General features: G+C 36.0%; 1 protein-coding gene across 1 annotated transcript in view; it reads right to left on the reverse strand.

The window, feature by feature from the left end:
• The window catches only part of LOC146540187 (protogenin A-like), a 93,577-nt gene that overhangs the window by 12,177 nt on the left and 57,048 nt on the right, over positions 1 to 24,352 (reverse strand). The window contains exons 3-14 of the mRNA XM_085207986.1: positions 23,087 to 23,211; positions 9,401 to 9,545; positions 8,830 to 8,895; positions 7,041 to 7,224; positions 6,722 to 6,862; positions 4,460 to 4,624; positions 3,776 to 3,848; positions 3,006 to 3,200; positions 2,371 to 2,462; positions 1,830 to 1,911; positions 1,271 to 1,450; positions 852 to 975 (exon numbers count right to left, since the gene is read on the reverse strand). Of these exons, the coding sequence (XP_085064112.1) occupies positions 852 to 975; positions 1,271 to 1,450; positions 1,830 to 1,911; positions 2,371 to 2,462; positions 3,006 to 3,200; positions 3,776 to 3,848; positions 4,460 to 4,624; positions 6,722 to 6,862; positions 7,041 to 7,224; positions 8,830 to 8,895; positions 9,401 to 9,545; positions 23,087 to 23,211 (1,572 nt within the window). The remainder of the gene's footprint in view (positions 1 to 851; positions 976 to 1,270; positions 1,451 to 1,829; positions 1,912 to 2,370; positions 2,463 to 3,005; positions 3,201 to 3,775; positions 3,849 to 4,459; positions 4,625 to 6,721; positions 6,863 to 7,040; positions 7,225 to 8,829; positions 8,896 to 9,400; positions 9,546 to 23,086; positions 23,212 to 24,352) is intronic.

A 24,352-nucleotide genomic window follows, 5' to 3' on the forward strand; every position in this document is an offset into this window, starting at 1 on the left:
CTAGGAATCTCAAATTTTGCATAGGAGTTACTTATAAGACGTAGGTGCTCGCTAAGACGGGAATTTGCAATATTCGACTTCTAAGGAGTTGTTTTTGGGGTTGAAAGTTTATATGAAATTTCGTTATTACAAATGCTAGGAGTCTCAAATTTTGCATAACGTCACTTGGACGTAGTCATGGAGACAGAAATTAATAATAACATAGTTCACGCGGGTGAAACCGCGAGCGGGCCGCTAGTTATAGTATAAAATTCACCTTTGTGATGCAGTGGATCTGTTTGATCATATATGGGGGTTGTTAATTCGACTTGTGTAGGTATTTTTTTAATACGGCCTGGTCAATATGGCTCGCAAGACTTCTGAGAAACTATTTTCGATTAACCCTAAAGCATCTAACACATGTTTTTCACACGAAAATAACAAGCATAAAAAATGGATCGATGGTGTCTGATCGGGAATAGAATTTCTTAACAATACGTTGGGGATATAGTGTTCCCTCTGCCTATCCTGCTATACAATTATATTTAAATACTTTATATTTTAGGTTTATTTCGTATATGCTATTGCATTAGAGTAATTGTCTATTAATTCTTCATAAATTATAGCATTATTATCATCGCACATTGCTTGACAGTAAACGACAGACGGTTACGGTTACAATTCTCACTCGAGGGGATTAATTATTTTGATTTCCTCCCTTCTGTTAGAAGAAAAAGGCAGCGTTGAGCTCCGCCACCCAAAACACAACGTCTTGAAAACTGTTCCCTCTACTTAACATGCTTTATGCGGAATATGCTCTATGTGAAGCTAAAAAAATAGAAACAAAGTAGTCTTGGAGACCAGAACCTCACCCGTCCTCGTTATGCCGTCCAGCGGTATTGGTTGACACCCACGGCACCAGCGTCAAGTTCTGCTGAAGCCATTTTAGGGTTTTAGAGCCTAGCACCCTCACTAGTTGGGGAGCCGATTTTGAAGCTGGAAAAAATATATTAATAAAAATATTTGAAATACTGTAAAATTTAAGGAACAGGTAGAAACCATTTTATGTCCTTTTATATGTAAGTCTGATTCTATCTTTTCTATTTAGTATATAAACAAAAATTTTAGGTGACAAAAGTATTGACCGCGTGTCCGTATTGATTGAAACTGGTCCTATATACGAGTATATTTTCTTTTTTTTTAATACAGTGTGAAGTCAATTTATTTTTTACATCAATTTTCATTCATAACGAACGTACAGTAATCTAGTAGTAATCTAGAGAACTCTTACCTGTCAGTGTATAATTAGTGACTTTAGCATCTAACATGACGTCCTGCCCGCCGTAGCTCCCATCCAGAAGATCGGGCCTATATTGCAGTATCCACTGCACCACACCCGGTGTTTGCTCGGCGAAGGTCTGCCAGGATACTAACACTTGGTCGTCTTCTAACTTAGATAACTTTATTGGCACTGTAATATATAAGAAGAAGAAACAGTTACGAAAGACGAACAGACATATAAATCGACAACGGGAAGATCCTAGAAGGGTTTCTTTTCAGGTGCGGAACCCTATAAATTGTATTTGTATATGTCACATGTCATTATTAATGAATAGTGTTATTTAAATAGTACAAAATGTTCATTTCCTTTTTACCTTCACGCTTATATACCGCATATACGTGCTAATAAGTTACCACGCAATATTTACGCGGTGAGTGGCAGCAATCAACGCCGCGTTTTGTGCATGCATGCTACCAGAGCAAAGTAACATAAAGAGAGTGGGGATCGAACTCACAATCCTTTCATTATTGACATATTATGTTTTTCTATGTACATAATGTAACTTTACCTCCTTGTCCTTGGCATATGACACTCTCAGACATGTCACTTGCAATGTTTTTACTTGTTTCTGATATGACGAAGGCTCTGACCTGAAAATATCATCAAATATATAAAAATTCTAAATAAAAAAAATTGCTTAATATTGCCTAAGTGGCTGTGGGTTCGATTTCCATTTGCTGGTTGTGCAACTCAACATACAATGTCTCGAATCGGTTGAAAAGTGAATAATTTACTTAGTGAATCAAGATCAAAGATCAAGGTCCGTCATTCAATTTTTTAGCTTCACGCTTTATCCCTAGCGGGGTAGACTGAGCGAAATGAGCACCAACGCTACGGTCTCTACATACTCTTACTCCCCATCCACTGTCCTGATGCTCACGTACATACCCTCCGGGGGGGTCCTCATGCTTCACATAACCTTCCTCCAGTACCATCGATACTGTCTTCTCGGTGATCAACTAAAGTCCTCCTGCCCCCTCAATCTTCGAAATCCTTTTACCAAAAAGATATTTAAAAACTACATGATAATATAGTATAGAAATACTCACTTGAAATATGTATGGTTTTAGTGGTTCGCTCACTTTTACTACTTCCATTGAATTATTATGGGGTTGACCTGTTTTTACTTCTCCTCTCTTATCTGTGAAAATATCAAATGATGTTACTAGAAAACATACCTATTTCTAATACAATAACATTAATATTGTTTATTATACGTTTCATAATGCCAGGCCATCATGGTACAGTTGCAATGACTATCTTCATACTATGCACATTCTACTATAAGTGGGGCATAGCATGAAACTAAAAATAGTATTTCTTAATAATAATAATAATAAAAGTCTTTATTGCACATTTACAAGTATTACAATGAATATTTTAGGACATAAAATGCACAAAGGCGGCCTTATCACTAAAAGTGATCTCTTCCAGGCAACCAATCCAAGGATAGGATACATCTAAGAGTGAGGGCAAAATGTGGTGCAAAGCTTACGTAAACTTAATAAATATAAAACCTGTACATACAATACATAATACATATAGACACATACATATAGATATACACATATATATACATACATATATACATTCATACATACATATTGCAAATAAATAAATACATAATTATTGTAAGGAAAGAAAATACTTAGTTAGACGACTTCTATTCTAAAGTAAAACTTACCTGTAGGTGTAGTATGAATAGTATAATAGGCCATGACATCAGCAGCAACCGGTCGCCATTTAATTTCAACAGACGATACCCCATTGGGGGCACACCTCACGTCGCTCGGGGCAGCAGCCCCTGGACCCGTCACGTTGAGGCGAGCCCACTCTGAAGACATGGATATACCGTTGTTTGCGAAACATTGATATTTACCTGGAAATTTGATAGTTGGTTTAAGTGACAAGTAGGTATAGGTAAATATTATAAAATTTAAGAGTTTGTTTGGTAGAACAAGTTAATCTTAGGAACTACTGATTCGAAATAAAATATTTGATTTATCGAAAAAGGCTATTATTACAATAAGTAATAGTAGTTTCGACCAGCATGTACTCACCCCCGAGTGAGATTTGAACCCACAATCGACTAGTTTACAGTCAGATGACGTGCTGCTGCGCCACAACGATTCAAATAAAGATTCAAATTGAACTCCCTATGCGTTTTTTTTTTGTTATGCTTTTGCGTTAGCATTGGGCAAAATACGGCGTTTCATTCTACCCTTTAAATAAAATATCTACATAGAAAACAAAATAAAGCGGATAACGAAATGAGAAGGATTAAGTATTACTATAGTATATCAACCAATAGGTGTAAGAAAAATGTATCCTCGCATCTTCATATAGTAAGATAGACAAAAATAATAGTAAACACCTTGGTGTGTTCTCTATTGTGTTTAGTGGCGGAGGCGGCAACAAAATATAAACATGTCATATACAAATATAAGTAGTTACCAGCGTCATCAGAGGTGATCCCACTTATAACCAACTCGATGCGCTCGCGGTCCGCCGAGGTGCGTAGGTTGATCTGGAACACATAAATTGTCCAATATAAAGAAATTGAAAGAGCAAATGGATTATTTGCGACAATTTGACTGATTTGCGTTTTAAAATATCGTCTAAATATAGAAACATATGTTTTGCAAGACTCCTTAACATAAGAACGGAACTTCTTAGTATGCCATGGATTCATCGTGGGGGTGGGTGCCCATTGCGTTGTAGAGTAAGGAGCTTTAGGTGCACCTTTAATACAATGAGATGATTCGAAGTACTTTCTAGATATCAACTGATAAACTGAAACTGATAGTTCTAAATAGATAAGATCTTTTAGCAAAGAGAGAGAGAAATTAAACTCCAAACTAGCTTCTTGGTGAGTTTAGTAAGACGAGTGCCTGCTTACTTTAATATTAAGTAATTACTACGCATTCTCTTCTTGAATTTTTTGTTCATCTAGATTCTACTGTAATGTGTATCGTGTGTAGAAAACAAAAACGTGATTGAGATCAAAGTACTTCCTTGATTTAAGATTGATTACCTTTTTAGTATTGCGAAAGTGTAAATTTGGAAAACGGGAAACATTTTATCGATGTTTTCATTATTGCTACAGTATAAAAAGTTTTCACTATAAAAAATACATACCCGTCCAGCCAACTCGAGCAGTTTTCCGTCCTTGTACCACGTGATGTTAGGAGCTGGTCGTCCAGATGCTGTGCAGTTGAAGCGGACAGTGCTGGCTCTCATCGCCTCCTTTGATAGCGGTGGTATGGTTATCTTCACTGGTTCGGTTATTGATACGTTAAAAGTCTGAAATATGCAAATATTTCTAAGATAGACTATTTTTCTTTATAGGTTTTCCCTGTATCTTGTATATAACAGGGTTAGAGGGAAGTTCAAGTTAAGACATTTCTCCTTTCCGCGATATTTCTAAGACTAAAGGCTGCGTTTTATTTTCAAATAAATTATAAACAGTACTATTTAATATGGTTTCATTATAACAAATAGCCTATGAATGACTAAAAGACTAACCAATTAAAACAGTATCTATAAAGTAATACGGGAAGCAAAAACTTTGTATACTTTTTGATGAAAATTGTCCGAATGGGGGAGTAGGAAATTGCATTTCAAATTGGCAGTTACCTATATAGTTTGAATAGAAAAAGAGTTTTTTTAAAAATAATACATAAAAAATACATTAAATTAAAAAATAAATATAACATACACTCCCATACGTTTGACACATTTTTACAAAGTGGCATACACATTACTATGGCAACGCGTATATATTGGTTCTCTATTATTATTATATTATAATATTTGTAAATGTAAATATTTGTATCTTTTTAGTGACACAAATTTCACTCAATATCCCGTGCAAACTGTGACAAATGTGGTGATTTACATAAGCAAGCAGCAGCGAGGGACCGCACCCACAGCGCCGTGCGCGTGCTGTTGAAATTAAAAATACAATTTTATTATCGCCCACAAAGCAAATAGGTAGCTCATTTGCTAACGAGAGTGGCGCCTGGGGGTGTAGTGGGGTACAAGTTTGTAAGTATAGCGATTTGTAAAGGAAAATGGAAAAATTATTAAGTAGAAATTTTAAGCATTTCTATGTCAATATTACTGTTTTTTTTAAATAAACATACATTTCGGAGATGAATATTTTTACTAACTCTATACAAAATAAATGTTATTTTAAATAACAGTAATTAACAATTGTACACGTTTTATAAAAGTGTATTTCTATATGTTTATAACAGTTATTGGTTTAACAAATTTAAAATAGTATAAAAACGCTAGGTTCTCTCTACCTAATCCGTTGTGTACGGGATACAGCGCGAAGTTGATTTAATTTAATTTGGATTTAATTTAATTTAATTTGGATTTATGTAATTAGATATGTCTAAAGATAAAACGAAAATAAAATAAAACGAAGAAATGAAAGTTTAGAAGTATTTAGTTACTATAAACGTGAGCTTTAGAAGGCCAAAGCATGGTTCATGGAGCATGGTATACATCAAAAAATCGGAGCTATCTCTAAAAACTTACTAAAAGGGTGACACTAATTGAGAATCAAAATTCAAATCGCTTACGCTTATACCTTGAACTTGAATATAAAAATAATTTTACCGTGAGTGATCTTTTTACGAAATCCAACCGAGGAAATAAGATATTTAATATTAAACTGTGTTTAAAGGAAAATTCTAAACAAGTTACGTTTGTTTACGCTGTAACGTGAAAATGGCCATTAACAGGAAAAATCTTTTACAAAATTGTACACAATCCTAATAATAATAATATAAAATGATGGCAGGAACGTTTTGCTTTTTTAAACGTTTTAACGCGGGATGTAATCAAGTCGTCATCTATAACTGGGATATTAAAAAGTGTGCTTATTTTTACATAATGGTTTATTCTTTATTAGTTTTTTTACAGCCTGACACTATATCCCGCATGTATCAGGGAAGGCAGAGGGAGTCTAGTGTTAAGACACTCCGCTTCTCACTTTCTGCCGAATTCTGGAGCTATGCGTGTTAAGACTAATGCCATTTTTGGACAACTTATACTCGTGGTAGATACATACCTCTTTGATATTATTTTATTGAATGATTTTTTTTTTATTTTTCAAAATATTTCCACGGATTAAATAGTAGTCACGGATTCAATTTGTACTCGGATATATCTAATACCTATATTTATATTTTCTTAGGAGCCTGAGTTGAAACAAATTTGTCATTCGCTGTCGTCAGCCAAAACGCTTTAGTTAAATATAATATAATATAATGGAAAATAAATATTCACTCTTCATCAGCCCCATATAATATAAAAATGTTTGCTTATAAAGAGAAGAGTTACATCTGTAAATACAATATAAAGCTGGAAAAATTAAACTATTCTAACCTTAAAAATGTCGCTACGCCCTTCTACAGAACAAGTGTAAACGCCTTCTTGGTCGTATTCTAGTTTTGGTAGTATTAGGACTTCTTGTGAAGACTCCAGCTCACTGGTTCTTCCACCACGCGGCGTCAGCTCCCAGACTAACTATAAAAAAAATAAGATATTGGCCAGATCCAAAATAATTTCTATAAAATGTTGCTCTTTTTTGTGTAGGGAGTGTCACGTCAGTTACGCAACATGTCTTAACGCTAGGTTCTATATACTTACCCTGATGTATGTGCGATATGACGTGAGACTAAAAAAAATAAATAAGAAGTAATACCTTAGGTCTAGGCCATCCTTGAACGGGACAGGGCAGAACAACTCTACTATCCCTGGGTAATACGATCTGTTGGACATGCTGTATATCCAGGAACGATGGTTCCTCAGCTGAAGACTCCTCCACCAGGACATGGCCGGTACGACTGGTACGGCTTCGGTTAGCGAAGATGTTGTTTGCTGTACACCTTTGAAAATGAAGTGAAAGCTATTTTGTTAGTCTGCATATAAAATATGTATATATGTATTATATCCTAAATACGTGGAAATGCGAGGATGGATAGTATTAACTTTGGAGTATGGCCCACTAAACGGGGCAGACGTCAGGGTCCACTGCTGTTTGAATTCGAGACATGGAGTATTGAGTGGTGGAGCTCAACGCTTCCCTTGTCTTAAGAGTGCGGGTAAATGAAAATATCTTACGGTAACGGACGCCAAACCCACAACCAATACGCTTACAGAATGCTTACAGGACATATTGAATGGTGTAACTTTGAGAAAGAATCATTAGTGAAAATCAAACTAACAACTAATAACGCGTTTATACATTAGAGTCTTATAGGGAACTATTGTTTATATTTACCATGTTTTAATTTAGTGTATGAAATTTTGCTATTTATAAATGATAAAGAAATAATTTACTATATTTTCTTATACTAGAAATAAAGAAAAAAGATATTTTTATGCCAACTAACTGCGGGAGACGCGTAAATTAAGAATCAACCCTTAAATTCTAATCGCTTTACTAGTTAGGACAGTTAATTCTTAACTAATGCAGATTAGATTCTGACAAGGGCCTAGGTCTGTATGTAACGAAGCAAGGCCTAATGTTAATTTAACCAGTTTATTTCGGTGAAGGGTTGGACAAATTAGAAATAAATGTACTAGCTGAATACAAAATACTAGAAAAAACTACATTTTATAGTAAATTTGAAGTTTAGCTTCACGATTTATCCCTAGCGACAGTTAGGGAGAAGGAAGTCTCTAGGTATCTGGGGCCACATGTTTTTCATGTGACATTTTTTATATATAATACATATATTTTCAAAATATAAATGAACGAATAGATAAAAGAAAGTGATTTATCAACATCTTTAAGAGGCCCTTATAAAAAATCTAGGTACGTGTGTATGTATCAATATTAAATCAATACGATAATCCCATAACGATAATAGAATTCAGGACTCCGGTTACACTTGCCAAATCCGTTATATTTATTTACTACAATGTTGTACTTATGTCAGAAATTACTGCTCAGTGAAGATGAAACAGAAGTCTATTATTTGTCCTAAAAAGATAATGTTTTCTATAGTTTTCCTACTTATTGATTTTATAAATGTGAAATTTTGTAGCGACGGATGTTTGTTCCACTTCCAGGCAAAAGCTACTGAACGGATTTTGATAAAAATTTACAATAATATAGCTTATATCATGTAAAGATTTTGTAAAATTTGGCACTAATATATCAATAAAGTTAAGCGGGCAAAGTTGCATGTGGTTCACTAGTATGTACTCGTATATAAAATCTCTTACAGTACCGACGAAACTATTGGGCATAGAAAGTTGAAATTAAGCATGTAGGGAGATTAGGGAGTTTAGGGGAGCTCTAAGAGGGAATCTCGATAGATTCCTAGTGGGCGGGATGTTATACATACAGAATTTTCTATTTTACAGTGAAGGTGTATACAATAAAAAAATATGACCATCTTATCATAATATAATAATATGTTTTTTAATATATATATATGTAAAAAAATACAAATATAGCGATATGATTGAGAATGACGACTTACCTATAAGCACCAGTATCTTCTTGTTCAACATCCGTGATGAGCAGTTCACTCTCCAAGAAGTAATATCTGTAAATAATTAAAGTTCAAGTTCAAAATTATATTATTTATTCAAATAGACGTTTGCAACTTTTGAATCGTCGAACTAATCTAGACTCGCTCGGAAGGCAGTTTTTCTGAAAAGAACTGGCAAATAACTTTGGTTTGGTTGGGTCTGGTTTTGCTGTAAAGTATAAGTAAGTAAGTAAGAATGTAAGTAACTGTAACTGCTGTAACTGATATTTCTTGCATCCCGCACACAGCCGGATACGAAGAGGGAACCTAGTGTGTTAAAGCTCAATAATATTAATAATATCTTTGTTGGTAACTAATTATAATATACTGTTAAAATTAAAATATAATTTCCTTCGAGATGAACGTATTTGAAGTGTAAAATTACAAATTTGAAGCTTCATAGCTTCAAATTTAAAGTCTGAATTTCGTTTTAATTTTCGTTCGTAAAAGTATGTAACTTGAAATAAAAAACCGATAAATAGATAGTTTCTACAGCTGAGTGTAAAGCTACCTAACCTACCTTTCGTTAACAGGTACATCTGCACCATTTTTCGTCCAATTGACGACAGCGTTAGGACCTGAGCCTATTTCGCAGGGGATCACCAGCGGCTGACCCAACTTTGCGGTCACGTCGTCCGGCTGCTTTGTGAATTGTTTGCTCATATCTGGAGGAAAAATACAATTATAATTATATTATGTATCTTATTCTTAAGACCACTTCGTTCCCACTCACAGCAGTTAAGTATGTAGACATAGCTAATTTAATGTCAAAACACTTGATTTTTCAATGTCCTTAAGGATTTAACGTGATTAATAAGACTCAGATAATCATTGAATATTTGAATCAACGAGGAGAAGAACCTAGTATATCTTGCCTCTCAGCCACAGCTAACCTAACAAACATAGCTAACAAAAACCATTTGTCCATTTCCAGCGTACACTCATATATTCATGAATACAATGTATTTTTAAAAGGGATTTACCTAAATCCCAAAAATTTGCCTAAAACAGCGCAGATAGGTTTATATAATAATATAAATAAATTTCGTTGTTTATTTTAGTAGTAAATATAATCTAGGCAGTATTTTTTTAAAAGAAAATTAAAGGGAGGGTCCGCCTGTCACGAACACTGTTATGTTAATTTTGGGTAAAGAAATAAAAGGGAGCTAAATGATTTATCTATTTATTTATTTTTTTGTATGGACCTTCATAGACTCGATTATTTATTCGTTTTGTATAGAAGTTTCTTGGAGGTTAATGGATATGTCAATTATGCGAAGTTTTGGAAAGCAAGCGTTAAAACGTCCCGTTTCCATTAAGACACTTACTTACATTATTGAATGGTGAAGCTGAACGCCAAGAGCAAGGTAATAAAATATTAAAGCAAATTAGGTAGAGCAAACCTTGTGTCAAAACACGATGCCCACTTTCCGCCTCATTTTGAAACATTGCAAGCTAAATAGCGAAACTCAACCCTGTGCTTTGTTTTGTTACTAGGGCGATAACTTATTGAACTTGAAATTATTCATTCCCCGAGTGAGAATCAAATCCACAACCATCGCGTATACTGTAAGAAACGGGACCAGCACCACGAAGACAATTTGTTAAATAAGATAAATTAATAAATTTTCTTTGTACACAACGATGAATATTCAAAATGTAACATGCCCCGAACATAAAGCTTATTCAAGTAGAATATAGGATTAAAATATTTTTTCCACGAATTGAAATATAACTTAAGCAACTTACGATTTTGTAATTTTCATACATTCTCAAAATTCTTTATAATAAAAGACACGAGTCTAAGAAATACTAATTTGAAACACGTAATTATACAGTTATTTTATTTATACATACGAGTATTACATACTAGTGTCGTACGTTTCTACTAAACCTAATTTATTTTGGAAGGAAGCAAGCTCTGCTTTGAGTTTTGCCAATTAACAAGTTATATTTAAAGAATTCGGCGAAAACAGAGCCACGAACGTGTCTTAATAGGAACGGAGTGTCTTAACACTAGGTTTCCAAGGTCCCTCTGCAGATCTCTCTTTGCCGGATACGGCGTGAGACTAAAAAAAACGTTATAATACAATTAATTAATTAAAGCAGCCAATTTAATTGATGCTAATCATCGAATAATCAAACAAAGGCTTCATTATACGTTGTAACACAGTATTACAAATACCTGTGTATATTAATAGAATCTTCAAAGCAATTTCCCGTTGGAAAACATAATCCTCAATATATGGCAAATATGAATTCCTTATGATTTTCAAGCTTAAAGCTCTTAGAGCAAGCTTTGTACGAGTTCTGGTTTACGTCGTGTGAATTGGAAGAAGTAAAAGGTTTCCTAGTGTTTGGCGCTCTGTCCTCTCTGGCTACCCCGCTAGGGACAAAGACAACAAATTTGAACATAAAGAAATACGTTTATTTATACAAATTTTCTTCTATAATATTATCGTTAAAGGTCCGTTCGATTTAGAATTGATAGTCAAAGTGAAATGCCTTTTTGTATACAACGTTTGATTCAGAGTTTGATAGTGCCTCGGGGTGCCTCGGGGACTGGATTTATCAATATTCAAAATCCCTTTCATATTTCCATATAACTGTAACTTTATGTACGTACAAACCATAATTTTATTCAATTTAATATTTATTGTATATACAAATATATATAGAATAGTGAGCCATAACATTTTTTGCGTGGAATTTAGAACGTAAAATAAAAATCTAGTTTTTTATAGATTTCTCTCTCTCTCTCTTATTATTTTTGAATCTTTAATAATTTCTTATAAAGTGTTGGCTGTAGAGTGCTATTCATAATTTCTTAGTGTAGGTCTACATAGGTCTTATGGCGATAGCTACGATGGATTCACACCCAATGGGAATTCACTTCCCAATAAATTCATTATAAATTTGTATTTTAAATATATATTGCCTTTTAAAACTAACAACATTATTCTTAGTTTATGTAGTTGCCAAATTGTTTATATACGAGATTTCCAGTAATATTTTAAGACATAAATAAAAATTCAACAGTGAAATAAAATATTTGTTTTAATTTTCAATTAAAACGATTCTCGATTAAAACGCTCAAGTTAACTGTAACAATTATCCTCATACAAAATTAATTTCAACTACAAAAGTGTTTATTTAGGACAAGTAATGTTTATTACAAAAAAGACTTTCTTAGAATGACTGTCTTTGCTTCCTCACTTCTAAAACGTCCATTAAATAGTCAGATTTTAATTAAATATTAATTGGGAAACATTCGGCACAGTTGCGGTATAATCAAATATGAGATAGCGGGTAGCTTACAGTTCATAGCTTTACGAGCTTACTGCTTCTAATGGAGTATTAGGTTCATATTTGGTGCGTGGTGGTGGCAAGCCATGCCAAGCTGGTGGCATGTGTCTTGATGAATACAAATTGTAACTTTATATGAAAAACTTGTTCAATTCAAAGAAAGCTTCTAATCTTAGAGATGATGTGATCTTCTTCGGTTTATTTTATTATAAATCGATACATTATAATATATTTAGGATGTTATTATATTATGGCGCAAATGGAAAGTATTTGATTGAAAATAAAGAAATTGGGTCGGAATTTTAGTTATGATTTCGTTAAACAATCTTCAATTTTATATATAAAACTCTTCTGATCTGAATTACTGACACCGAAAAAATATAGCCGAAATTGCTTGCAAAGCATGGCAAGGAGTGAGGGAGAAGGATTTCTTGAAAATCCTACTGGAATGGCAGAAAGAGAGATACCACGTTTTATAGCTCACGTAAACATGGTTACGGTTTGAATGATATTGACCCTCAGTATAGAAACAAGAAAATTTCCAATAAACCAACACAATAGATAACAATTTTTCCCGCTGAGGACAGTACATTTAATGGACTCGAACAATAATGTGATCATGCTTAACAGACCACAGAATAAATTATTTTTTAAGAAAAACAAAAACCGACTTCTAACAACGAACTAATAAGTGAAAAATAATTATATAAAGATTTTATAATTTTGAAGTCGGTGCCAAGTAAAACAAACAGGCTTAGTAATTAGATATTGTAGTAAAGGTGTTGTAGCATTAGTTTGACACCGACTTCAAAATTATAAAATCTTTATATAATTATTTTTCACTTTTTAGTTCGTTGTTAGAAGTCGGTTTTTGTTTTTGTTAAAAATTAATTTATTTTACGATTTTTAGTGATGGGTACATCTTAAAATGATGCTTCTTGAACGAGTGATGGTTGTCAATGAGTGGTTGTGATTGTTCTATGTAAAACTTCATTTAATTAGCTATTATTTTTGTGCAAAGTTACATTTTGGTATATTGACAAGAACAAACATAAAAAGTATTCGGGTGAATTCGGAATCTCCCTTTTTTGAAGTTGGTTGAAAATGAGAACATCCTCTTTTTTGAGATTGGTTCTCAAGAAAGATGATTGGAATCTCACTTCTGACATCAATTTAAAAAGTTTTTGCTTGTAACTATTACAGTATAATTAATTTTTGACCAAAAAAAAACAAACTTTCTCAATTTTCTCCGGATTCCATAATCGAAACCTAACCAAACTTTCACCAAATTATCCTTAAAGTATATCCTTTCAAATAAAATCATCAAAATCGGTTGGCGCGACATTGAGTTATTCGGCTATTAGTCGCGCACATGCATAATGCAAATTTAAGACTTATGTGATTTTCTCATGGATACCATTGTCAGGCAGATCTGTCCAGAGGATGTCCTGACTAATATCTGTCCGATATTTGTTTGTGGGCATACGGGTACGCGACCCCGGATCCTCGAGCCGCCATCTTACATCCTCATCCAGTCCGTAAGAATGGTGTCTTAACTCCCCCCCTCCTTCCCTTAGCTCCCTCCTTCTACCTATCCTACCCCTTCTATTTTCCTCTCCCTTCCTCGGTTTTTCCCCACAAAGGGGTTTTGGAGGTCAGACGGCAGTCGCTCCATTTAAAAACCGCCAACCGCCATTTATATGGACCGACAAAACAACAGACTGGGTACGGCTAGGGCGTCGCCGCAAAACGACGCGCAGGCACATCGCCCTACACCTGCGACAAGTGGGCAAGGGCTACCGTGTCATGTACGGGCACGGCTAAAGACGCTAGTACCCAGAAGGAAACTCCGCTTTGCAACGTGGAATATTGGCTCTCTGACCGGACGATGCAGGGAACTCGCAGATGTACTCATGAGACGTCGGGTCCAGTGTGCCTTCCTCCAGGAAACACGCTGGAAGGGCAATAAGTCGCGTAACATCGGACAGGGTTACCGGCTTATATACACTGGGTCACCTTCGGGTAGAAACGGTGTAGCGGTAGTGCTATCTGAAGAGCTTCAGAATGGGCTCCTTGAAGTTGACCGTCGCTCCGACCGCTTGATGCGAGTGAGGGTACTGATTGAGGGCGTCATCACAAACTTAATCAGTGCCTATGCTCCCCAGGCGGGATGTAGCGCGGCCGAAAAGGAGACATTCTGGGAGCAGTATGAAGGGGTGCTACTTGCTGTGCCGTGTACCGAAATGGTCTTAGTTGGGGGGGATTTGAACGGGCACGTCGGTAAGGCTGCTGAGCCGTATGAACGTGTTCACGGGGGTTTTGGGCACGGTCTTCGCAATGCAGAGGGAGAAAACATTCTGAGAACCTGTATTGCGTCTGATCTGGCCGTCGTGAATACGTTCTTCCAAAAGAATTCTCAGCACCTTATCACGTATAAGAGCGGGTCCCACTCAACTCAAATAGACTACTTATTGACCAGACGGTGTCATATGGGCAGGGTAACTAACTGTAAGGTCATTCCAGGCGAAAGCCTAACGGCCCAACATCGTCTTCTTGTCATGGACTTTAACGTCACTCCGAAGAAGAAAGTAGCCGAGAAACGTAGGCCTCGGATCAAGTGGTGGTTGCTGAATGGACCGATGCAGACCGACTTCCTGGCAGAGGTGAAAAGTCACGATATTTCGACTAACACCGAGACTGCTCAGGATGCTTGGGATCGGGCTCAGTCGGCAATCATTGCGGCGGGCAGGCGAGTTCTTGGCCTTTCTAGGGGAGGACGTGTCATCGACAGGGAGACATGGTGGTGGAATGACGAGGTGCAGGAGGTTACTCGTGAAAAGAAGGCTGCCTTTAAGAAGTGGCAGGAATCCAACTCTCCTGAAGACAGACTGGAGTACACAGTAGCTAAACGTGCCAGTAAAAGAGCTGTAGCCAGAGCCCGCAGTGAGAGTTTGTCACCATTGTATGATAAACTTGAAACTGTGGAGAGGCAGAAGCTCATTTACAAACTGGCACGTTCCCGGGATAAAGTGACGCAAGATATCGCAAAATGTCTTTGCGTCAAAGATTCCCAGGGCACGCTGCTCTGTAATCATGACTCTGTGAAGGAGAGGTGGAGAAGCTACTTCCAGGAGTTGCTGAATACTCAGCACCCATGCAGTCTTCATCACGACCCACCGCCTAACCTCGGACTTATTGCCCCAATAACCCTTGACGAAACACGTAATTGCCTTCGACGCATGAAGAACGGAAAAGCGGTGGGACCTGACGACATCCCGATCGAAGCGTGGAAATCGTTGGGCTCTCTTGGTGTGCTCATGCTTACTGACCTTTTTAACCATATCTTGAACACTGGTAAGATGCCGCATCAGTGGCGGCTTAGCTTTATTACCCCTATTTACAAGGGAAGGGGCAGTGTTCAAGATTGTGGTAGTTATAGGGGCATTAAGCTTATGAGTCATACCATGAAGCTCTTCGAGCGCATGATCGACCTCAGGCTCCGCCGAGAGTGTACTGTCTCTGAGTCTCAATATGGATTTCAGCCAGGATCGGGCACCATGGACGCCATTTTCGCCCTCAGAACTTTGATGGAGGCATACAGGGAAAAAAGGAGAGCTCTGCACGTGGCCTTTTTAGATCTGCAGAAGGCCTTTGACTGTGTGCCTCGTCAGTGTATCTGGTGGGCATTGCGATCCAAAGGGATCCCTGAGGCCTATATTGAGATTATCAGAGGCATGTACCACGATTCCGCTTCTATGGTTAGGACTGCTGTTGGCGACACTAGACCCTTCCCGATTACAGTGGGGGTTCACCAGGGCTCGGCTCTTAGTCCGTTCTTGTTCAATGTAGTGCTTGATACTGTCTCGGCTCACATCCAGGACCAGCCTCCATGGCTGATGATGTATGCCGACGACATAGCACTCATTGCCGAGAACCGACTGACGCTGGAGCGTAAAGTGAACCTCTGGAAGGGTACGCTTGAGAACGGCGGTCTTAAACTAAATGTGTCGAAGACAGAGTACATGGCCTGCGGGAGCCGGGACTCGAGCACCATCCTTATAGGTCCTGAGCCAGCCGTTAAGTCGGAGAAGTTCAGGTACATTGGATCCGTTATGCACGAGTCTGGAGGCATCGACCACGATGTCCATGGCCGGATAAGCGCTGCCTGGGCCAAATGGCGGGAGGTCACTGGTGTGGTCTGCGACCGCAGAATACCGCCCAAGCTCAAGGGGCTGATATACAAGAGCATCGTCCGACCGGTTCTTTTATACGGCAGCGAATGTTGGCCAGCACTATCTCGGCACACTCTGGAGCTTCACGTCACGGAAATGAAGATGCTGAGGTGGATGTGCGGCGTAACGCGGTCTGACCGCATACGCAACACATTCATTCGAGGTAGTCTTGGGGTCCGTGACGTAGCGGATAAGCTCCAAGAGCGTCGCTTGAGATGGTTTGGCCACGTTACGCGCCGGCCTAAGAACTATGTCGGACGCAAGTGCCTTGCTATACTAGTTCCTGGGGCGCGATCTCCCGGACGCCCAAGGAAGAAGCCAATGGTCTAACCACCGAGGACGCAAAAGATCGTGCAAAGTGGAGTAGGGTAAGTAGGAAGGCAGACCCTGGTAATAGCCGGGATTAATGGCAGGAAGAAGAAGACCATTGTCAGACATGGACCAAAAGAAAATAGGACCATTCGGGAAGCTATACCTTTCAAATAAAAAAAAATTATCAAAATTGGTCCACCCAGTTAAAAGTTATGAGGTAACAAACATAAAAAAAATAAAAATAAAAAAATAAAAAATACAGTCGAATTGATAACCTCCTTTTCTTACAGAAGTCGGTTAAAAAGAGATGATTGGTCGCCAAATTGCTATACTTTGCGCGTTTTAATTATACATTTGTTTCTTATTTTAATTTATTTAATTTTTATGAACGACATACTCGTTACTCGACTTACTCGTACACAAATATGCACAGAGCAGGGGAAAAAGAACCTAGTGTCAATATACTCCGTTTAGCACTCTCTACCCAAAGGTTACTTATTGAAAATTAAAATATTATTTTAATTAAATTTTGAACAAGTAATTATTCCAATTAGATAACTACAAGCATTTTTAAATCAGGTCATTTTACTTAAAAATGTCAGTAGTGTCAGTACTATATCTTATAAGCTCCCAACTTCTCAAATTATAAATCTTAACGCGACCAATCTGTGAGACAATCTATAGTGCGATTTGAATCTCCTGGCTCGAGGAGTTTAGCCAGACTCTTCGATTTCAACAAGAAACAAAGATTATTATTTTTTTCAGCATCACTATGTATTCCGCATACAGAAAGATAGACGGACAAAACTTAGTGTCATGACACTCCCCCACGCAAGGCAGATATTCACAGCATAAAATTATAGTATCTTTCATACAGTACTTATCACTTAAGAATATTGTGGAATTATGCAAGGCCCTTACATTCATTAAATAAATAGCTGCGAATTAGCCATACAATTAAACAGGCTTAGGAACAAATGTGTATTTTATGTATGTTCTATATATATGTCTTTTAACTTCCCGCTGTATCCTGCATGAAGCAGGGTAGGCAGGAGGAACCTAGTGCTAAAACACTACGTTCTCCACTTTTTGCCCAAATGTTGAGTGACGGAATTCAAGGCCTTTGTGTTTTGATTTGTTATCAGAGCGGGGAAATGAAAATAGATAATAAATAGAATTGAACCCTAACATGTTTTGTTAACAGTTAAGAGTTGTGCCGGTGAAGATAAATGAAATGTACCCTCTCGTTGTCCCTATAAGCAATCAGCGAGTTCTATGTAAAACTAAAACAAACTTATAAATAATAATGATAATGTATTATATACAATAAAAATATTGTTCACATATAATAATATATCTTTTTAGGAAACGATTTTATTATTATTTCATAAATCGTTTACAATTGATTCCTAGAACATTGATGGATATTTTGTTGCTGTTTTATAACTTTGATAGAATATTCAGTTTTCTTCGAATTTTCCAGAGACTTGGCTTTTCTATATGAAATACAGTGATTTTTGTACGTTCAACATGAATATGGAATTTTTCTTGATTTCTTTTTAAATACAGTAGTAGAAGCTACGAGTACTTCTGTGCTTGCTTGTAGTTGTAAATTACGTTCCCTGTTCTTTATTTATACTATCTATATTTCGCCGCTCTAGTAAAAAAATCTGGCGTTTATTTCCGCCATTTTTGTTAAATTATGGAGTTCAACGCTGGACATTGTCCGTAGAAACGGAAAAATGGAGTGTCTTAACACTAGATTTTCTCTACCTACCGATAGTTGCGTAATTGTGTTGACTTATTAAAAAAAATAAGTTTAAGCACTAATATAAAAAGAGAATGGAGAAGCTTAAAAGCAACCAAAAATAACAACTTAAAAAGAATAGCACACGAAATAATCACGGACTGGAGAATAGTGGAACTTACAATGAAAGCTACACAAAAGGCAAAGCTACAGCAAAAGGGACGGAAAAGACTATAACGACGTAATTTCAAGACTTTCAATTTTTTTGTATTTACTTTTTTTTAAACTACTGCTGTGCATACTTGCTATATGCACAGCAGTAGTACGCAGAGGAAACCTTGTGTCCCGACACTCCGTTCTCCACTTACTGCCTAATGTTCGAAATATTGCCTTTTGATTAGCATTACTCAAAGCCACGCTTTCTCTTGCCAGATCAGGGATATAAAAATACTGCATTCTGCGAGTGGGAATCGAGCACACAATCCTCCCGTTTCCCGTCACACGCTTTACTACTGCGCCACTACGGCCTCAATCTATGTATATAGTATATAATACATTCATGTGTACTATATATAATTATATTATAATATAATGATCAAAGATTCCGATTTGAAGATCTGCTCAATCAATTCAGATCAAGTATCCACTTCATTTGTTCGTGTTTTGATTGGAGAGCGGAGACGCCTTAGGAGAGATAGTTTTACCTAACATTCTAATGAAAAGATCAATTAGCCCTAATTCATAAATGACTTTTTTTTATACGAGTATGTAAATTTTATATAAGATATTTTTTGAATGTGTACAAATTTCGGACTTGTATGTGGTACCGAATGCTGACGGAAATATGTACCCGACCGGTTGTGGGTTCGTTCCCCTCTCGAGGAGATGAAATATTTATTTAAATTTATATTTCCATTGCTTCGTTTTGGTGTCGAGGCAAAAGCGCGGCGTTGAGTTCTGCCACTCAACACGCAATGCCTCCAGAATTCGGCAGAAAATGGGTAACGAAGTGTTTTAACACTATGTCCCCTTTGCCTACCCTGCTGTGTGCGGGATACACAAAGCACTAAGTGCTCAGTCACTACTCGTTATATTCAATAATAATATATAAATGAATTGAATCCACAAGAGCTCGCCCAAGTGTACAATACAGACGTGATAGTGGATAGTAAGTTCAAAAGGATCTGATCAGAGCAACGTTTGGTCGAGTGTTTCATTAACCTTAATTAACCAGACTGTTAAATACGAATAATGTATTCATGTTTCATAATAAATTAAAAGTGCTGTATGCAGTTGCAGTTGTAGGTACAGCGGTAAAGGACCCTATGACTCAGTGGTAGTGTTTGTAGTGAGAATAATGCTTTGATAGTCCAGATTTTGACTGGTTAAATCTAGTTTTTTCCGCATGTTACAGCAGTAGGCAGAGAAAGCTTATTTCTAAGACACTCGGTTTCTTGCGCGCTGCCTAATTTTCGAGACATAGAGTATTGAGTGGTGGAACTCAACGCTGCACTTTGTCTTCTTACCAGAGCGAAGAAAAAAATATATAAATCTATACTGACTGTGGACAATTTTGATTCGGGAGAATGAATTAGTTTAATTTCTTCGCATTGGTAACAAGACAAAACACAGCGTTAAGTTCCGCCACCCAACTACCCTACCCTCTGCCTACCCTGCTGACACTAAAGTATGAAGGAAGATAAAGAAAAAAAATCTAGTTACCTATACATAGATATCAATTTTGGCAGAAATAATAAGGAATCAGTCCAATAAGATTTTCTTCAAGACGAAGGTCTAATTACAACTAGCAAGTCGTTATCTTATCCTATCTTTTTATCTGATTTTTCGTGTAGTTCTGCTAAAATACTTGTTATTTGTAGATAATTACAGTGATAAGGATATTTGGGCGAGTGACGATATCCTGGACCCTTGTTCCGGCATTGAAATACTTTTTTTATTATATACATTTCTTGTTTCATGTATATTATCGATATCTTAGCATTTTCGAATATTGTCTGTCACTTATTTCTTTATAAGTCATCAAAAAAATATTGTAAAAATATTTGTAAAAACAAAGCTTTCTAGATGTATTCTACAAATTTAGAGGGTTGTGAAAATTAAATAATATATAATATAACTAATAATAAGTAATATAATTAACTTTTTCCAAAGCACGAAGCCCTGTTATAGTATTTATAGCCACAAATATTAGAATGACATTAGGAGGCGACTTCCCAAATGAAATTACGAATGGGAGAGTGACCGAGGAATTCACAATTTATTGCTTAAATAAGATCCTTAATTCTGTTGAGACAGCCTGTAATGAGTTTAGTTTATAAGTAAATGGACCCAAGACAGGGTGGAGCACAACGTCGAACTGCAGAACGTGACGGTTGTGGGTTCTATTCCCACTGGTGGAATTGAATTATATTTTTTCATTTCATAGTTCTGGTAACATGATCTAACACTCATCGCGTAATGTCTCGAAAATTGAGCGGTGAGTATGGAACTGAGTGTCTTAACACTATGTTTCCTCTACTATGCCTACCCGTCGGGATTTATAAGTAACTTTAGTCCTAATTTATCCTAATTTAACCAAAGTTTGTAAAAAGGCTTATTTTTACTTCAATTGAGCTTTCTCACAGAAACTTTTATTTTTTTGGCATAGAAACTGTCATGATTTTGTAATTTGCTAAGTTTTTAATGATAAAAGTTCTTTTTTTGAAAATATTTGTCTTCTTTTTTAGAAAATAAATAGTCTTCATTATAAAATAACAGATTTAAAACATTAAAATTCCTCAAAGTGAAAATAATATAAATTGAATTAAATGTAAAATATCTATCTATCTATCTTTAATAATAAAATTGTACCATTATTATTGAAAAAACAACAAGCATCTCTTAATTTCTAGCCGGCTCGATAAATGAATTATCTAAAACTAAAATAAAACAGTTTGAACCAGTAGTTTCTGAGATTAAAGCGTTCATCCAAACAAAATCAACAGCTTCATAGTATCAATATAGAAGTACAATTTCAGTAAATATTTTGATCTCATGTACATTTTAATGAAATACAAATACAGCCTAGGGCAAGGAACGTTCCCATGTTTTCCGGCGACCGGGTAATTTCCAATGAAAATCTCTGACTGCGATAAATCAATCAATCTTACAAAATAACATTATTGTTTTGGCACACAAATTGCTTACTTTTGCGCTCTAGCTTTTTTTTGTAATGAAGGATTTTTTAGTAAATACATTATTTATAGAATATTTGTACGCTGATAAATGAAAATACAACAAATGATTAATTAGAATTGTCTTTTTTCTGAAAAAATTGGTAAAAAATATTTGGAAGTGGTCGTGGTGTAGTGTAGCCGCAGCAGAAACACTAGGAGCAATAAATTCTACTCATATCAGTAGGTTCCCATGTTCCCTCTGTCTACTATACTATATATACTATAATAAAAAGAACCTATTCTATTTTTATAAACATGAATATAATAATATAAGCTCAGTAATTGTTATTATTATCTTATTTTGTACCACGATGTTGCAGTTTCCAAACTATTTCCGTGCGAGAAATATATTTATATTTGAATGTATATATGAGTAATATAGTAAATTACCTTCCAGGGATGAATTATAAGTTAAGTAAAGTTAAGTAAGTAGATCCTAATGCGGTTTCAAAATGTTACCAACATTTGAAGTTTGTTTTAATTAAATATTATGGAGGTAATGAAGTTTGTAAGAGTATTCTGTATCGTAATCTATGTATGTACATATTTACTTATATAATATGTATGTATATATAATTTTTTTTGGTTAACAAGTGACACAAAATTTCATTTAACTCGATTCAGTAGTTTACAGACGTAAAGACAGACAAACAATTTTCGAGTTAATTCTATTAATAGGGATTTATTTTAAAATGAGTTTCAGTGTAATTTATCCAACCTCTCTATCCGATTCTCAATCGAATGGTAGGATATATTAGATTACGGTTATTATTTTTATGTAATCCACAATACCTACCCTGCGGACAGGGTAGCACAACTCTTAGGCCCGTATTTATAAATCCCTATCAAGATCTTGAGATGCCGTTTTCATTCATAGATGACATCTCAAGATTACTCTCAAACTTGAGAGCAGTATACAGATCTGCTGATACAGCCTTAGTCAATTTAATTTGTTCGTGGAGACACAGCTGCAGGTTTATCCTAGTTTTGTATATTAAACGCCCTAGAACGCAGCTTCCTCTCACCAATGCTCGCCACGTAGCGGGGTAGGTACCTCATTACTCATTCATACCTTGGGTAATACATCAAGGGATGTTTTCGTTTACGTCACACCCTGTTCTAGTGAAATATGAAACGGCTTTATTTGGATATAATCGTTTAAATATACAAGTTTTGATTTGGAAGGCTTGCTTGCCTTGCCTTTGGTTTGGTCTTTGTATTTATTCTCTTTACTGGTGGATTCTGCGCCACGAGGGCAACTTTTATTGATAACAAAATTAGTTTGTAGTCATTGTTTGTAGATTTTGGTACATAGTTACAAGTCAACATAATAAAAGATATTTAACTAAAAACTAATAAACTGCTCTACTTACATGAAAATTTAAGATTTATCGGGTACCCCAGCACGTGGCCGTGGAGCTGCATCGCACATTGGTACACGCCCTCGCTGCCACCATTGTTCTTACGTATCACCTCCAATGTACCATTTTGGGATATCCTAAAAAGGAAGTATAATTTTAATATATACTGATTTTGATCGCTTCTATTTCCCACACTCCCCGAAGTTCTGAAGAAACTAAGCTAGAGTTACGAAACGAAAATATTAAATTTTTCATTTCCTCGAGTGGAATCAAACTCAAAACCTGTTGTGCTTACAATCGCACTCTCTTGTTTTCCTTATCCAATTGTATATATTTCTTGTTACAGTATTATATAAAAAATTAACCCAGTATCATGTACGTTTTCCCAAGAAATATGAATCTAAAACTGTCGTGCGAATGAATTGTTCAATTACTCGACCGCTACGTCATTGTAAAAGGCAAGAACGGAAATTGATCAATGAAACTAAAGATAATTACTGCATAGGCAGATGCTCGACGCTCGACCACCTACTAACAAAACGTTGATCAAAAGTTAATTAATCTTGTATTAACTAACGATTTGCCTTGACATTATGTGTATTTTTTTCAGCTTCACGCTCCATCCCCACATGGCAGGGTAAGCAGAGGGAACCTAGTGTTAAGACACTCCGTTCCCAACATTACCGCCGCCGAATTCGAAGCATTACGTGTTGAGTAGCAGAACTCAACCCTGCCGCTGCCTGCTTTTTGTGTTTCTAATTACAATTAATGGTTTTTTGTTGATTTCAATATTGTTTCTGAAATATAATGTATAAAATGGCGTATTTAGTGTCATCATATCGACATGAAATAAATGAACTACTGTACCTATTACCTATTTGGAACCTTAGGTTAATTATTCCGCAGTAGTATTCCGCATATAACTCTATATGCAGCGGGGCTATATGTTAGCACTAGGCAGTTTTAAGGCACATAACCGGCGCTCAACTTTAACATGATTTTTAAGACATTGCTAGACGAGTGGCAGAACTTAACGCCATTATGCTATCTTACTACAGCAGAGCGAAGTATCACAGTATCTCGAGTGGCGTTTACAGTCTATGTCGTGGCACAGTGCTACAAGAGCCTTGATTAAAGACTAGTTAAAAAAAGTTTATATAATATTAAGATTTTTCGATCAATTTCAGTTGTTTATTTGATTTTTAATGATAATGAAATAATGATAAAGTACTTTAGTCATATAAGGCAAAAAAACTAAAATGTGTCTGAAGTAAACAC

The sequence above is a fragment of the Heliconius melpomene genome, chromosome 3, assembly GCF_056956725.1.
Source record: "Heliconius melpomene rosina isolate 202511_hmr_F chromosome 3, ASM5695672v1, whole genome shotgun sequence".
NCBI classification, from domain to species: Eukaryota; Metazoa; Arthropoda; class Insecta; order Lepidoptera; family Nymphalidae; genus Heliconius; species Heliconius melpomene.